General features: G+C 41.3%; 1 protein-coding gene across 1 annotated transcript in view; it reads right to left on the minus strand.

The window, feature by feature from the left end:
- Positions 1-1,180: 1,180 nt before the first annotated feature.
- FAM166C (family with sequence similarity 166 member C) overlaps positions 1,181-18,016 on the minus strand; it is a 253,443-nt gene continuing 236,607 nt past the window's right edge. Inside the window, exon 4 of the mRNA XM_044063399.1 lies at positions 1,181-2,536. Coding sequence (XP_043919334.1) covers positions 2,494-2,536 — 43 coding nt within the window. The 3' untranslated portion in view covers positions 1,181-2,493. The remainder of the gene's footprint in view (positions 2,537-18,016) is intronic.

The following is an 18,016-nucleotide window of genomic DNA, read 5'->3' on the forward strand; positions in this document are numbered from 1 at the left end:
CCATCTTGTTGATCAGCAAATGAGATCTGAGGTAATCTAAGGGAATAAGGCATTATGAGTAAGGAGGAGTTTGAGATTCAGATCCTAGGGCTAGAGAAAACATTTGAGTTGGATCCAAGGGTCAGATCCAAACCCACAGGTTGAAGAATGAATGAATAAAAATTGCAACATCAGATACATGATTAAACAACTATCCCAATAACAGCAGATACACTCATGGATAAGTTTATAGAGGAATACTAAACTAACTGGCCTGAAGGGCCATTTCAAACCTAGCCAATAACTCCAAGTTAGAATCAGACTCTGTACCTTGTGTCTACAAGGTGAAGACCTTAACCATTATGCCAAACCCATCCCCATGTGGATGTTATGGAGTGTCTAAAGGATCTTGTGTTTAGCATGATTAAATATAAACGGCTATAATCACGCTTTTTAATATTTGATGCATACCTTAAATTTAAAGTAGTATCCGAGGGATTATGTATATTAAAGCATTTACACCTATCCAGACCAGTATACTGAATTATTGAGACACTGCAGCAACTAAATATGTGTTTGAAGGTGAATTACATGCAATTTATGAATATCTTTTTAAGGAACATAGAACAGCACTGTTAGCAAAGATTAATAAAATTTATGGTAACTTGCAACTTTTACCTGATTTCATGTGTGTGTGTGTGTGTGTGTGTGTGTGTGTGTGTGTGTGTGTGTGTGTGTGTGTGTGTGTGTGTGTGAGACTAGATATAATGAATGTTTAGATAATGTTACCATCTACAATGTTGCATTATAGCAAATAAGAAAAGGAAATTACAAAGAGACTCCAATGATTTTAATAAAGGTCATCTATTTTAACAGTCACAAAATAATGGTAATAAAACAGTCTCTAATACTGCTGAGACACAATAGCCTGTTTCTTCACAGGCTATTATGATTCTTGACAAATGGCATAACAAGGACTTGATTTTCCAGATCTACTAAATCCCATGGATCAACATCCTTCTTGGATGTTAGTTTGGAAACCTCTGAGCAGGGGCAGAGGAAAATGAAAGGGAAGAAGAGGAGGGGGGAATGATGAACAGACATGTTAGATGGCAACCAGGAGTTTGTCCACAGGTGAAGCCAGAGTCTGTGGTAAAGTTCCACAAACTCCAGATATAACTGAAAACAATAGAAAATCACTTAAAAAAAAAAAGAAAGAAAGAAAGAATGAGTAAAAAAATGTTACTAGTAAAACTGTAGAGCTCCACTAGAAAGCTGGTAAAACATTTTATAAAGTTTAATTTAATCTAAAGAAGTTGCGCTATTGCTTATAACTGAAAATGCAAGAAACTGAACTTAGATTTTAACACACCATTTATGTATCACTCCAAAAGGAAGCAGGGCATTCATTTTGTGCAAGTCAGATCCAAAACAAGATTTATGACAATGACTTTGAAATAACATTTAAAAGTAAAACTGTGTAATGACAACAAAGAAGGGATCCTTAAATGACTGCCCAAAACATTTCATGCTAAAATTCCCTGCAGTTAGAAAAGTATAATTCTGTATGAGACACGATGTTAAAATGAACATTTAGAAACATTACATTTAGCAAATGCTCTTAACTCAGACATAACTTTATATTTTGACCTCAGATTTTCAATGTACTCTGTAAAAACAGCACTATCACTTGAACTATAATACTGGATTATTTGTGATAATAAGAAAAGCAGTATGGCTTGAACAAACATAAGCAATGACTCCTCCCCATTCAGTAATTGTTCTGTGTATACTTTAGTATGACTAGAGGGAAAGGCTAAATTAAAACAAAATATCACAGTTATGTCAAAATACTTAATATATAATTGTTCCAAAAGACTACATGATCCCCTTGGTCATCTGGACTTGCTATACATGCAAAGTGCCTTGCCTTATGTAATATATTTGTTATGGACCAAGGACTATAAGAAAAGAGAGTGTGTAAACATAAATGTAACTTTAAATACAACAATCTATTTCTTTCAATCTTGCTTGCTATTTGTGACAGTTATGTTAGCTAGAACAGTTAACACTAAGAACCCTGTCAGACTGAGATTGTGCAGTGATAATATAGACAGAAGGATTTAAATGAAATCAGTGATAATGAAATATTCCTTTCAAAGCTCAGAATGTTTTACTCATCATTATTAAAATTATTATTGTGGAATACATTGTAACATCACTATTTATACTCTTAATTATTGATGTAACTCACTAGGTACAAAAGGTACATGCACATCATTTCAAGGGTATCCTGTGAGCACTGTTTGATTAATTGACTTGTTCACAGTAATGCAGTTTGGAACAAGTACAGGCTGAAGGAAACAAACTCAGGATTAGTCATAACTAACATTCTGAGATTTGAGAAAGGAACATGTTACAACCACATATGTTACTATACAAAAATATAACATGTTTCTTGACAAATATAGCTGAAAACTGTTGTGAGTGCTCTTGAGTTTTAAAATCCTTTACTCACTGTATGAATGTCAAAGCCATGTCATTTGAGCTAGGATACCTATAGGAAAGCAAGAAAAAAATCTGTCAGTGATGTGAACAAACACAAAAATAAGGAAAAATGATTTGTGCAATCTTTTAAAATGATAGTTGCAGATCTACTAGGGCAGCAGTTAGAACATTATAGCCTACATTCTGCAGCCCTAAAAAACAAACAAAAAATATATTAATAACAGCAACAACAACAACAATAGTAATAGTAATAATAATAATAAAACAGCATTTACAACACGAGGAATGTTACTATAATGTTTTTTTTTTTTTCTTGCATTAATTTTCGACAGGGAAATACAACTGTGCACAATACAAGTCAGATTGTAATCAGTAGGATGGCATAATATTTTTAATTGCTCTCCCTCCCTTGTCCGAGATGTAACAACCATAGAGTTGATTATTAAGTAGCAGACTATAACCTATATATGGGTGTGTGGGGGCCTTAGTCCCTAAAGGGAAAGTGATTTCATTACTGTATGTCAAACCAATGGAACTGATATCAGAACTATTTGGACCTTTATCTTTAACTTCAATATTTTTATATCATTTTTGAGTTTGTCAGTATGAAATATACCATATTCTAGCCAATTCTAGCCAATATTCTATTTTATTAGCTTAAAGAGGAGGCTCAGTATGTGCAGAAGTTAAATCTGAGTGCAGTAACATTTTTTTTATTTATTTACAAGACTGAAATATTTTTCATGGTAGTAATTCAAACCCATCTTCCCAATTAAACACAACTCTTCTCCAAAATGGAACCCACAGACATGCTGCATTGAGGTAGACCGGGCCAGTACTGCATATGAAGAGATTTAGAGCTCTCTGTTATAAGTAAAATTTAACATGGCATTTAAAAAAAAACACTGTGCATTCAATGAATTTCATTTCAAAAATATATAATGGTGATACAAATTCACATTTAAGTACATTTAATTCTTCATAAAGCACAATAGCAGTTTCTAGGAGGTCAAGCAAAAAGCTAAATAATTTGTCTGAGATTGTGTATAAGGGAATAAAGGCTCAGAAACATTGTTTAGAGGGCCATATCCCAAAACAATTTACAGTAGAGTAAATATACTGCCCCGAATTTGTGAATTATTCTAGAATGGGAACAATTAACAAAGAAGCCTCATCTATAGCTTGTGTACATCAAGACGCGTACGTTTTTGCATAGTGGATTTCCTGCAAACATTTATGAGACATTCCAGGCCTTTGCTAAGTTACCCCCCCCCCTCAAGTGCATGTAAGAATTAACAATGCATTCCAGAAAATCCCAGACTGCCACTGAAAGAAGCTTTTTTTACTGTAAGCAGTGTATCAAGACATCAGAAAGAGCAGTTTCCTATATCAAATACACAATGTAGAAAAACAGTGGCTTTGATGTCCAAATAGCATTTATGTATCATCACCTTATAAGCTGGCCCACATAGTAGTCATAGCATACATACACCAGTCCTACACATTAAGCTTCTACATATATATTGTGCAGGACTATGTAACTCTACTAGTATTTAAGGAATATGGTCCTACTTCTGGACAGATAATTACAACTTGTGCAGCATTCATGCCATGTGATCAAAACAAAAATAAAAAAATCCTTCACATGCCTGTCAAATGTTATTCAAATGCATATTCATAGCAAACAAAACTAGAGGCTGTAGGCCAAGCATAGTGCAAACTGTCTCCCAGCATGACTCCCTAGACAGCATAACACTATGTCATTGAAGGAAAAACTATGTGGGGCAGGGTTCTATATTATAACTGCAAAACCTCACATATGCGAATATGGAAATGTCAACACATATTGAGCGAACCGCAAAAACACCAAACGTCCTGAAATGCAAAATTCAAAATGTCGAATCGGCATAGTTGGCCAACCCCACCGCCCGCTATGTACTACCTACACAAACAAAATAAATAATCCACATACATACACTTAAACTACTTCTAACCCTAAACTAAAGCTTACATATATTACTGTATATGCACTTACTTTAACCCGCACCCTAAGCCTAAGGTCCGTAACTATTGCACAACTACGTTAAGGAGCTATACCTAAACAAAATAAATAATCCACATACATACACTTAACAAAACCCTACTTCTAACCCTAAACTAAATCTTACATATAATACTGTGTATGCACCTGTCTTAATCCGCACCCTAACCCTAAGGTATGTAACTATTGCACACTTACCTTAAGGAGCTATACCGAAGTAGGGCCAACTATTCCAATTTGACATTTCGAATTTCACGCTTCAGGACATTCTGTGTTTTTGTGGTTCACTCAATATGTGTCGATGTTTCCATATTCCCGCAACTGCAGTTTCGCGGTTGTAATAGGTAACCATGGGGCAGCAACAAGTGTATAAGATTACAAGCAGTTACACTATCAGGATATGCTGCTTTATTTACATATAGATAAGCCTTCTTTCTGTACGAAGTCCATCAATTACATGACCTTCTACAAGATCCTAAATGATATGCTTTATGGTCTGGGCTTCAACATATGTGACACTACAACCAGCTACGTAACTGTGAGTCATCTTTCATAACAGTTTCCTGACAGAAAAGAAGGTAACAAAAATATAGCTGATGTGGCCACTAAACTGAGTCCTTCATAGATTCATGTCACACAAAAAATTGCTCACCGATGTTTTCAGTGAATCTAAAAGTAAAGTTTTATAGAGGGAAAGCCTATGCGTCCCTAAAGTGGAAGATACTATAACACATCCAAATTTATATATACCAACTCTATGGTTGGAAAACAATATGGAAAAAGTACAGCTGTATAAGTAAACTTCCCATAACAGTAGATGTGTGAATGATCACTGCTGCAGTAGACTTAGATATTTGGGTTATATCTTGTCAGGGATATAATAGCCAGCCAGCACTGAAAGCTTTAGAGCACCTTCCATGCTGAGCAGCCCAAAAAGACAGGTTAGAATGCCAAAACCTTCACAACTTCATGCCAAATGAGACAGAAAGGGGCTGAGCCCTGAGTTGACATAGGTAACAGTAAAAAAAATAAATAAATAAATCAAACGTGTGTGTGTCTATGAATGTAAGTATGAGCTGAGCTGTCGAATGCTGAAGCTCTGAGGGGAAGCAATGTCTCCAAAAACTTAGGAGAGGAAGTCAACCCCTCGGATCTGACATTGAGGCTTCTGCTCCAACAGCCATTCTGCCCTGAAGTGGTTGGAGCCGAATAGTTCAGGGAAATGGTTGGAGTCAAAGTAATAGGTATTGCCAGAGCCAATGTCTTGACTCTGAGCCTTCTGATCCAAGGACTCTGAAGCAGATGGTCAGATCAGAGAAGGAGCAAATGGAATGAAGACAGATTGACAGCTCACAGATCTGGAGGGGAGAGGGAGCTGGGAATACCCCCATTTGGATTTGTAATTCCCTATGAACCTAAAAGGAAAAAACTCATGTGTAAATCATGAAGAGCAGCTCCCCTCCCATAATGATAGGAGCTTTATAGTTAAACTAAACAGGAAACTAAGAGAACTAATTCAGTCCAATAAGACCAGTTGCAAGGTTATGATAGCCTCACAGGCAGAAGATAACCACAAGGCCTTTTACAGCTATGCCTGAAACTTCAAAGGCAGCACAGATCTGCGTGTTGAGCTAGTGGTCAATGGTGCCACCTTTACTGAGCAGAGAGACATAGTAAATTTGCTGGCTGACAAATTCATCTCAAACTTCACCTCCCGCTCCCCCAGCCTCCCTCCATGAAATACCTGCTACCCCCAACTACTAACAGGGAGCAGGTCTTGGTGGTGCTCATTAAAGTGAAAAATACAGCTCAATGGGCCTCAACAGTATCCTGAGATGCCTCCTAAATAGCTTGAAACATGATCTATAAGGACCCCTTGAGTCACTTTTCAAATATAGCTTCTAAACAGGCTTTGTACTACAGGAATGGAGGACTGCAACAGCTATCCCACTTCACAAGGGTGGACCATCAACCTGCCACAGAAACTACAGACCTATTGTCAGCCATTTTTTGCTTGGGCTAAAGGGAAGTCTCTCTGTTGATCAGTGGCAGTGAAAAACATTGAGCAGCCTGCCTGCCCCTGTGGGAGTGGTTACTGACTTGAAACTGTAGTTTTATTGGCCATTTTGGGTCAATTCCAAACTCCTTCATCTTCCTCTCTTAAAACCTGGTTGCCTCGTGGTTTTGGCATCTTTTCAGGCTTGTTGGCTGCTGGTGAAGCACCCACCAAGAGGAGAAAATGCTGAGAGAAGAAAGGAGCCACTTTTGAGATTTTAAGTATTTTTCCTCTGTTTATTTGCTAAGTTTTTCTGCATAGCCGCCTATTTTGAGCATTTTCTGGCTTATTAAACTTGATTTCTGCATTAGTAACTGTATTTAGAGCACAACCTAGAGCTGTTTACTGAATTTCCTGTTTGCACTTATTTTTAAAATCATTTTTTTCTCAAAACTTGCATTTTATCTGTATTTGGCCTAGCACTCTTGTGTGGGGTCATTTACTGCACTGTTATAACTTGTTGATACTTGTGAACCTCTGCTATCTCTGAAAAAAAAAACAACAAAAACAAAACATATCTTGCTTTTTTCCCACTTTTCTGAGATTTAAAAAAGTTCAGTTACAGGCTTGCTGTTCTTGAACTGTTTGTAAGTTTCTTGGAGGTCATTTTTTGCTTGGGCTAAATGGAAGTCTCTCTGTTGATCAGTGGCAGTGAAAAACATTGAGCAGCCTGCCTGCCCCTGTGGGAGTGGTTACTGACTTGATATTGTAGTTTTATTGGCCATTTTGGGTCACTTCCAAACTCCTTCATCTTCCTCTCTTAAAACCTGGTTGCCTCATGGTTTTGGCATCTTTTCAGGCTTGTTGGCTGTTGGTGAAGCACCCACCAAGAGGAGAAAACGCTGAGAGAAGAAAAGAGCCACTTTTGAGATTTTAAGTATTTTTCCTTTGTTTATTTGCTAAGTTTTTCTGCATAGGCGCCTATTTTGAGCATTTTCTGGCTTGTTAAACTTGATTTCTGCATTAGTAACTGTATTTAGAGCACAACCTAGAGCTGTTTACTGAATTTCCTGTTTGCACTTATTTTTAAAATCATTTTTTTCTCAAAACTTGCATTTTATCTGTCTTTGGCCTAGCACTCTTGTGTGGGGTCATTTACTGCACTGTTATAACTTGTTGATACTTGTGAACCTCTGCTATCTCTGAAAAAAACAAAAAAAAAATCTTGCTTTTTTCCCACTTTTCTGAGATTTAAAAAAGTTCAGTTACAGGCTTGCTGTTCTTGAACTGTTTGTAAGTTTCTTGGAGGCCATTTTTTGCTTGGCCTAAAGGGAAGTCTCTGTTGATCAGTGGCAGTGAAAAACATTGAGCAGCCTGCCTGCCCCTGTGGGAGTGGTTACTGACTTAAAACTGTAGTTTTATTGGCCATTTTGGGTAAATTCCAAACTCCTTCATCTTCCTCTCTTAAAACCTGGTTGCCTCATGGTTTTGGTGTCTTTTCAGGCTTGTTGGCTGTTGGTGAAGCACCCACCAAGAGGAGAAAATGCTGAGAGAAGAAAGGAGCCACTTTTGAGATTTTAAGTATGTTTCCTCTGTTTATTTGCTAAGTTTTTCTGCATAGCCGCCTATTTTGAGCATTTTCTGGTTTGTTAAACTTGATTTCTGCATTAGTAACTGTATTTAGAGCACAACCAAGAGCTGTTTACTGAATTTCCCATTTGCACTTATTTTTAAAATCGTTTTTTTCTCAAAACTTGCATTTTATCTGTCTTTGGCTTAGCACTCTTGTGTGGGGTCATTTACTGCACTGTTATAACTTGTTGATACTTGTGTACCTTTGCTATCTCTGAAAAAAAAACAAAAAAAACAAAAAAAAATCTTGCTTTTTTCACACTTTTCTGAGATTTAAAAAAGTTCAGTTACAGGCTTGCTGTTCTTGAACTGTTTGCAAGTTTCCTGGAGGCCAGTTTTTGCTTGGGCTAAGGGAAGTCTCTCTGTTGATCAGTGGCAGTGAAAAACATTGAGCAGCCTGCCTGCCCCTGTGGGAGTGGTTACTGACTTGAAACTGTAGTTTTATTGGCCATTTTGGGTCAATTACAAACTCCTTCATCTTCCTCTCTTAAAACCCTCTTTTGCGCGGTTTTGCGCGTTTTTGTGCATAGCGCAACAGTGGGCAGTGCCGCCTAATTGGGTTTAAACTATTCCTCACTCCACAAAGTTTGCTCTTCACTTTTTCCCTTAGAACTGCTCTATCTCTTAATTTAAACACCATATTCTCATTCTATGGCCCTTCACTGGTCCAATTAAGTAATCCTACAAGTTAGCACTATTAAACCTTAAGCACTACTTACTCTTATACTCTCTACGATTACCCTGTCCTCTATTGGTCCGTCTTAAATTCAGTTTCCCTATATTACTCTAGCATGTCCAAAGGTCAGTCAGTGGATGTTCTTCATCTCACATTGCTGCAGTCCTTACATATGGGTAGTCCGCTGTCCTCGGTCGGCCCGAATACCAAAGTATTAGGCTGACGTCGGTCAAGGCGCTTAGAACTGACATCAGGACGTCAGGGTACAAAAGCGCATGACCGACGTCATTTCCTCAGTCTTTTTTGCCGCATGGTCCAATGCAGAAGCAGTGTTGCAAGTGCCGTTCGGCGTTCTGAAATTTTTCGAGTTCGGAGTTTCAGACCGAATCCAAGTTGGCTAAGTACCCCGTTGGGGAATATTTTGGTTTTTTCTTGCCTCAGTGTATTACCGGATGTCAGAAAAAGTGAATAATTGTATTTCTTGTGGGAAACAGATACCGCATAGGGATTATCATTCTTTGTGCATTCCTTGTTTGGGGCCTGAGCACGACGTAGTCGGGTGTCGCTTTTGTGCTAGGTTTAATAAGCGCACTATTAAGAGAAGGTTAGATTGTGCTAGGCTGGTCTTCGGTAAGCGGTGCAATTATAATATGCCGTCGGATACTCCGACGCCCACTTCCTCGAAGAAGCGCAAGGACAAAGCGGCTAAACCCAGGCAAGATGAGTCGTCCGTTCCGGACGCCGGTTCTTTAGAGGCTCCAGTGGAACCGGTGGTTCCGGCGGAGGCTTCTCTGGAGTCTCAGGGGGAGACTTTAGTTTTGCAGGATGTGGCCTCTCAAGAGGCAGGTCAGGCTGAGGGGGCTTCTCAGGTTTCTGTACTCCCCTCCCTTCCCAGGGTGGTTAGGCCCTCTCCTTCTGTTTCCAAGGCTTCTTCCAGGGGCAAGTCAGGTTTAGCTTCTGTTGGTGTCAGTCCTAGTTCAGCAGGGTCTGTGCCTAAGAAGCATATGCTTAAAATGGCAGAAGATTTGATTACTCTGATTAGAGGTTCTATGCCCCCTCCTGATAAGAGGCCTAGGGTGGAGCCGGAGATGGAAAGTTTTGAACAGGCTTCGGATGATTCAGAGTCTTCAGCTGAGGATTTGCAGGAGTTCACTCCTTATTCTGATTCTGATGCAGAAGATTCTACTCCTTCTGCTTCCCCTCCAGAGGATTTTTCTTTTTCTGAGACACTTCATTCTATGAGGGAACATTTTAAGTGGGAAGGTCAGGACTTCTCTGATTCACGGAAAAGGCTTAGGGAATTTTTGTTGTTGCCTCAACATAGGCCCTTAGCTATACCCCCTGTTCTGGATGTTGTGCAAGATGTGTTTTCAGAGGCTTCACTTAATCCTGATTCTCTACCTCCTGCGCCAGTTAAACCGGATAGGTATTACAGGGTTCCTGAGGCTCATAAATATCTCTATAAGAGTCCTAGGGTGGACCCAGAAACTATTAGCCAGGGACCTAAGGGTGTCAAGGCCTCTGTTGTAAAGAATCCTGTTCCTCTAGATAAAGAGGCCAGAGCTTTGGATAGATGGGGAAAAAAGGTTTATACATCTTCTACCTTAGCAATGAGGGCTTTGAATTGCCAGTTTCATATGTTGAAATATCAGAATTTTCTTCTTTCTCAATTGAAATCTAAGGTGGATGCTCTGGCAGAAGGCATTGAGTGTAAAGAATTACAAGATTTGGTGCATGTCTCTGAACAGGTGGGTAAGCATTCTTTACAGTGTGGTTTTGATGCTGTGCAGGCCTCTTCTAGGGTGGCTGCCACTGGTTCAGTTCTTCGTAGGCACGCCTGGCTTAAGGATCAGAATTTATCTGACCATGTTAAGACAAGGATTTTGGATGCTCCTTTACAGTCTGATGTTTTGTTTGGTCCACCTGTGGAGTCAGTCTTGAAGAAATTGGAAGACAAGGCTAAGTCTATGCAGACTGTTAAAGATTTTTTGCAGGTTCAGCCTCCGAAGTTTAGTAGGAATTGGCCTGCTAAGGGGTGGACGTATCCTTCTTCTGATTCTCAGTCTAGGGGTAGATCTAGACGTGGTAGGGGCAGAGCTCAGAGTTCCTTCAGACCTAGAACATGGAGTTCACCTGCACAATCTTCAAGTGAGGGCAGGGGCCAGTCCTTTCATAAACAGGCCCAATGACCTACTTTTTCAGCTGCCAGATCCTTCTTGCCTGGCAGCACCTTTGGGAGGAAGGTTGGCACTCTTCAAGGAAAATTGGCTTTTAATTACCCAGGGCAAATGGGTACTGGATATCATACACCAAGGTTACAAGTTTTATTTCCATACCTTGCCTCCTTTCAAAGGCATGCCAGACGTTCCTCCTCAGCAAAGATTAGAGGCTCACAAACAGATTTCTCTACTTCTTCAAATAGGAGCTGTACAACCGGTCCCTCTGCCAGAAGTGGGCCTAGGATTTTATTCTCGCCTGTTTCTAGTACCAAAGAAAGGGAACACGTGGAGACCAATTTTGGATTTATCTATCCTCAACACATATCTGGACATTCCCAAGTTCAAAATGTTGACGTTGCAACAGCTTTTACCTCTGTTGGACAAAGATCACTGGATGGTGACTCTGGATCTCAAGGAAGCTTACCTTCATGTTCCTATCAGGCCCAGTTGCAGGAAGTATCTGCGTTTTCGGGCTGGGACTTTTCATTATCAGTTCTCTGCATTGCCCTTTGGCTTATCTACTGTGCCCAGAGTGTTCACAAAGGTTCTGGCTCCAGTGATAGCTTTCTTCAGGCTAAGAGGAATACAAATCTATCCTTATTTGGACGATTGCCTGATTCTGGCTCAAGGAAAGGACGAACTTCTTCACCATTTACAGTATGTGATGGCAGTGTTAAGATGCCTAGGGTATTCTGTGAACGAAATAAAGTCCAGTCTAGTACCCTCTCAGGACATGTGCTTTCTGGGTGTGAGACTGAATACAGCATCCCAGATGGCCTTTTTGACCCCAGACAAACAAAAGAATCTTTCTCTTTACTTCCATCAATTGTCTCGTCAGTCCAGGCTGACTGCAAGGACAGTCCTTCAAGCCTTGGGGTTCATGGCATCTTGTATTCTGGTACTTCCCAATGCCAAACTGCATATGAGGAAGCTACAATGGTATCTCAAAATGTATGGACAACACTGCCAAGATTTGGACACTGTCATTCAGATAATACCTTGCATTCAAAAGGAATTTTTGTGGTGGGCTCAGGAATGTCACCTAAACAAGGGACTCTCTGTGACCCGACCAGAGGTGAGTCAGATTCTAATGACAGATGCCTCAGACACAGCTTGGGGAGCTCATCTAAATGGAAAATGGGTACAAGACACGTGGCCTGCCAGACTTCAACATTTACATATCAACTTGAAGGAGATGTTAGCAGTCCAATTTGCATTGATAGCTTTCAAGGATTTACTTCTTCCAGGACAGGTGTTGATTCAAACAGACAACACAACTGTCATGTGGTACATCAACAAGCAAGGGGGAACACATTCATACCCTCTATGCAGACAAGCAATGATTTTGTGGGAGACTGCTCTCAGTTTACAGCTAAATCTTCAGGCAAGGTTTCTGCCAGGAGCACAGAACTCTTTAGCAGATGTGTTGAGCAGACAAATAATGGATCCCCACGAGTGGAGATTGGATCCTCATGTATTTCAAGAATTGACAGTGTTATGGGGAACTCCAGACATAGATCTGTTCGCTTCTCCACTAAATTACCAGTTGCCAAAGTTTTGCACAAAAAGGTTTCATCCCACAGCTTGGAAAGTGGATGCTCTCTCATTCAATTGGAGCAATCTTCACGTATATGCCTTTCCACCACTGCCTCTCCTCCCAAAGGTACTCCTGAAGGTCAGACAGGACAAGCCAACCATGATTTTAATAGCTCCGGATTGGCCTCGACAGCACTGGTACCCATTACTGAGAAGTCTGGTACGGGAGCCTCCATGGCCTTTGCCTTCGATTCCACACCTGCTGTCTCAGGAGAACAGTCACTTACTCAATGTCAAACTTCAGTCCCTGCATCTAACAGCCTGGCATATTCTGTTTTGAACCCTGGAGGGTCTCAGCTTCCACAACAAGTTTTGAATGTTATTTTGGAGGCCAGAAGGCCTAGTACAAGGAAAGTTTACGCAGATAAATGGAGGAGATTTGTGATTTGGAGTACAGCAAAGGACTTTGATGTTTCTAAACCTAATTTAAGTGTTGCTCTTCAATACCTTACTGAGTTATTGGACAAGGGTTTGTCCTTCTCCTCTATAAAGGTTCATGCTGCAGCAATTTCTGCTCACTATGACTGTGATCCACCATTATTTTCTCATCCTTTGTTTAAGCAATTCCTTAGAGGGGCAAAGAATATAAGACCCCCACGTAGAGCTCCTACTCCTGCTTGGGATCTCAATTTTGTGTTGGAGAAACTCACTCTACAACCTTTTGAGCCTGCAGCTACTGCCGAGTTGAAATATTTATCATGGAAGACTGCTTTTTTGTTGGCCATTACCTCTGCGAGAAGGGTTTCTGAATTGCAGGCCCTTATGGCGGTTGAGCCTTTCCTAATTTTCCACAAGGATAGGGTATCTTTGCGTACTAACCCTTCCTTTATGCCTAAAGTGGTTTCTAGTGTGGCTTTAAACCAAACTATTCATTTGCCTACTTTTTATGCAAACCCCCAAAATAAAGGGGAAAAGATTTTGCACACTTTGGATATACATAGACAGTTGCGATATTATTTGAGTAGAACTAAAGGGTTCAGGCAGTCTCAGCAGTTGTTTGTTTCATTTGCTTTGGGTTCTCAGGGCAAACCTGTGTCAAAACAAACTATTTCTAAGTGGATTGGTTTTTGTATTGCTTTCTGTTATTCCCATCATGGTAAGGAGATTCCAGCTGGGATCAGGCCTCATTCCACTAGGGCTACTGCCACTTCTACAGCTTTTTTAAGGGGGGTGGCTACTAAAGATATTTTGGAGGCAGCTACTTGGAGTTCAGTGCATACTTTCTCTAAGCATTACCACCTTCCACTTTACTCTAAATCCAGGGCTGGTTTTGCCACTGCAATTTTACAGGGCATTTTGGCAGCACCTAATGCTTTATAGTTTTGCCATCCTCCCTTACCTCTGCTTTGGGATTCTACCCATATGTAAGGACTGCAGCAATGTGAGATGAAGAACATAGTACAGTTTTGTACCTACCATAAATGTAGATGTTTGAAGATCCACATTGCTGCAGTCCAATTTACCCTCCCTCCTTCCCCTCTGTGGTTTGAGGTGGTTGTGTGGTTTGGGTTGTACATATTGTAAATATTGTTAGTGCAGGGGTGGTTGTTTGTTCTTTGCTATTTTTGGTTTTGGCCTTTATTTTTAGGGCCTTCTGACATCTGGGGCAAGAAAAGACTGAGGAAATGACGTCGGTCATGCGCTTTTGTACCCTGACGTCCTGATGTCAGTTCTAAGCGCCTAGACCGACGTCAGCCTAATACTTTGGTATTCGGGCCGACCAAGGACAGTGGACTACCCATTTGTAAGGACTGCAGCAATGTGGATCTTCGAACATCTACATTTATGGTAGGTACAAAACTGTACTTTTCCTCTCCAGTCCAGCTGGTGAATCTGGGAATTTTGAGGCAATGTTACAACTGTCTCATGTACACGGACAACACTCTCCTCCTCCAAACAGGTTCAAATATATGTGAGAGATGCAACTATTTAGCCAAACTGGAGGCTGAGCTCTCTCATCTCAAAACTGGTGCAACCAGTCAGGAGGAGAAGGTAACCTCGCACAACACAATTCCAGTATCACATAGTCCCACCACATCAGCGAATCAAACACATAAATACACAAAAACATACTCGGAGGCTCTAAATAAAAATCTACCTAAGCAACAGAGACCTCCAAAGCAGACATCCAAGCAAACGCTACCTCAAAACAAAACACGCACAACACATAGCCCACAAAGTCAGTGTGCCAAGCAGCCACAGCCCTTAAGGCTGAATAACAAACCTGATACTCTTGTAATAGGTGACTCTATTGTCAGACACACTGACGTCCTGCTCACCAGGCTGAATAAAGAGAAGGTCATGGTGAGCTGCCTGTCGGGTGCTAGGATCCGCCACATAACGCAAGCACTCAGGTCACTCCAAAGCAAATACAAATATGACTCAGTCATTGTACATGCTGGTGTGAATGACCTGAGATGTACCTCCCTGGACTACATGAAAAGAGACATAGAGGAGCTCTCTGATCATGTAGCCCAGGCTGGTATGACCCTGACCTTGAGCAGCATCTTACCCTCACCTAGAATGATGCCACAGTACAAAGACAAAATGATCGATTTTAACAATTGGCTAAAATTTTGGTGTCATTCAAAGGGGATCCAGTGTCTGTCAGCCTGGGATGACATGCTTGACAAGCCACGTTGCTTCACTAGGGACGGCTTGCACCTGTCACCACTGGGCTTTCGGATATTGGCAAAGGCTCTTGCCACCACCATAGTGCCTTTTTTAGGCAAGGCTCAAAAGTCAAACCCACCCCCATAGACAGCACAAGGAACAAGAAATTAAGGGTAATGCTGCTTAACGCCAGAAGTCTTAACCTCAAGATGCACGCACTCGAAGCTCTCCTCAGTATGGAGAACATTGATATCTGTGCAGTGACAGAAACCTGGTTCAAGGCTCCAGAGAGCATCCCAGCACTACCAGGCTATACCTCATATCATGCTTTTTAGCCTCAAAACTCAGACCGAACCACAAAAGGAGGGGGAGTTTTCATATTTATCAAGGATATCCACACCTCCAGGTTAGAGGCATTGCACGAAGTATCAGAGAACATCCATGTGCAACTAACAGTGGGCAAGACTGCTTTTCAGTTTATAGCATCCTACAGACCACCATCTCAAAGTCAGGAATGCCACTTGGCTTTCCTGAAAACATTGGAGAACATGAAGATCTCTCCGAACACCATTATATTGGGTGACTTCAACTACCCAAACATTGACTGGGAGCACTACTCAAGCCCCAGCACCTTATCCCAAATGTTCCTGGAAATTATAAACTCAAATGCTATGGAACAACTAGTCACCACTCCCACAAGAGTGGACAACATACTAGACCTGATCATTACCAACATGGGGACTCTATGCTCCCCACCAGAAGTATATCCCTCATTGGTAAGATCAGACCATAAATTAATTTCACTGGATGTCCACATCCCGACCCCACCCCCAGCCCAGAAAACCACAGTGAAAAACTTCTCAAAAGTGAATTTCTCACTTCTCAAAACCGAAGTGGAATCCTTCAAGGCCCCAGGGCCAGTGGAAACTACGGCCCAAACTGCAGAATCCTATATAAACGCATTCTACGGGCATCTCCAGGAATGCATGGATCATGCTATCCCAAACAAAACCAAGACCCAATCATCCAAAGGCAGGCGTCCAGTCTGGTGGACCCCTGCCATAAATAAACTGTACAACAGAAGGAGGAAGCTACTACATGATAGAGCAAAATCCCTAATAGGGAAGGCATCTCTGATCAGTACTAGCAAAAAATTATGATCCCTCATAAAATCCTCCAAGGCCAGCTTCGAGAGAAAAATTGCACAGGACACCAAAGACAATCATAAGGCTTTTTTCAGTTATGTTATGACCCTGGGATGCAACTTCCAGACTTGTTCTGAGTTGATTCTAAATGACAAAAAATACACTGAACCCACAGACATCGCCAATATCCTGGCAGACAGGTTCAGTGCAAACTTCTCCACCCCCCCCCCCAAAAGAGCAAGTATCTATCCCGGCAGAGGGCTGCCTCCCAAACATCTCTGATGCTCAGGTGAAGGCTGCCCTCTCCAAAGCAAAAAACACTGCTTCCATGGGACCAGATGGCATCCCAGGTTGTGTCCTACATGAACTCCAAGAGGAACTAATCCCTCAAATAAAACAGCTATATAATCTCAGCCTCACTACAGGATATGTGCCCACAGAATGGCGTACAGTAACAATGGTCCCACTCCACAAAGGTGGAGCCTCTACGGACCCTGGAAACTATCGCCCCATAAGCCTGACTAGCTTAGTCTGCAAGGCTATTGAGACGATCATCATGGAGCTGATAAACAAAGACATTGGGGACCTACAGACACTAGATCCTACCCAGTTCGGCTTTGTCAAGGGCAGATCCTGCCTTTTTTATACCTGGTTGACTTCTTTGAAACAGTCACCAAAGCCATAGATGAAGGGAAGGTAGTCCACACAGCCTATCTGGACCTTGCAAAGGCATTTGACACAATACCCCACTTGGGCATCATAGATAAGCTATCCAGCTTAAATATAAACCCCTATGTCACAAGATGGGTCGCAAACTGTCTGAAAGACAGAACCCACAGAGTGAGAGTTGCTGGAGCCATGTCAGACTCGAAACCTGTCACAAGTGGCAACGCAGGGTTCTGTCCTGGGACCACTCTTGTTCGGTATATACTTTTCCGAGGTACAGGCAAACGTGGGAGGACTATGGCTCACCAAGTTCGCAGACAACTGCAAACTGGGCGCCATAATCGACTCTCCAGCTGACACAAACATCCTTCAAAAAGGTCTCACAGAGACAGATAACTGGTGCTAGTGCCATGGTTTAAAGCTAAATGCCAAAAAATGTATAGTCATACCCTTTGGCAAAAACAATGTGCCCACAAATTACCACATAGGCGGAAACCCATTAAGTACAGAGAAAGTTATTAGCGACCTGGGGACCCAAGTTGATAGCAATCTCTCCTTAGAAAGACCTTCTACATAGCCCACCTCATCACGAAGGGTTTCACATCTAGATCAAGAGAGGTAATCGTGCCCCTTTATTCATCCCTCATCAGGCCCATCATAGAATACAATGCCCCTTTTGGGATGTACCTTACCCGACACCTGCAGCAATTAGAAGGACCCCAAAAGTATCTCACCAAGAGGATCAAGGGTCTCAAACAGATGCCATATGCTGCTCGGTTAAAAAAACTCCAGCTCTACTCAGTTGCATACCGCCTACTTCGAGATGATCTATGCCTGACATACAAAGCTATGTCAAATCCAGAATTAATGGACATGCTCCACCTCAGTAAATCTAAATCCCTTACAGCCACACGCTTGAGGGACTTGAACCTCAGCACAGAAATA

The sequence above is a fragment of the Protopterus annectens genome, chromosome 2.part1 (assembly GCF_019279795.1).
Source record: "Protopterus annectens isolate FY-2018-M chromosome 2.part1, PAN1.0, whole genome shotgun sequence".
Lineage (NCBI taxonomy): Eukaryota > Metazoa > Chordata > Ceratodontiformes > Protopteridae > Protopterus > Protopterus annectens.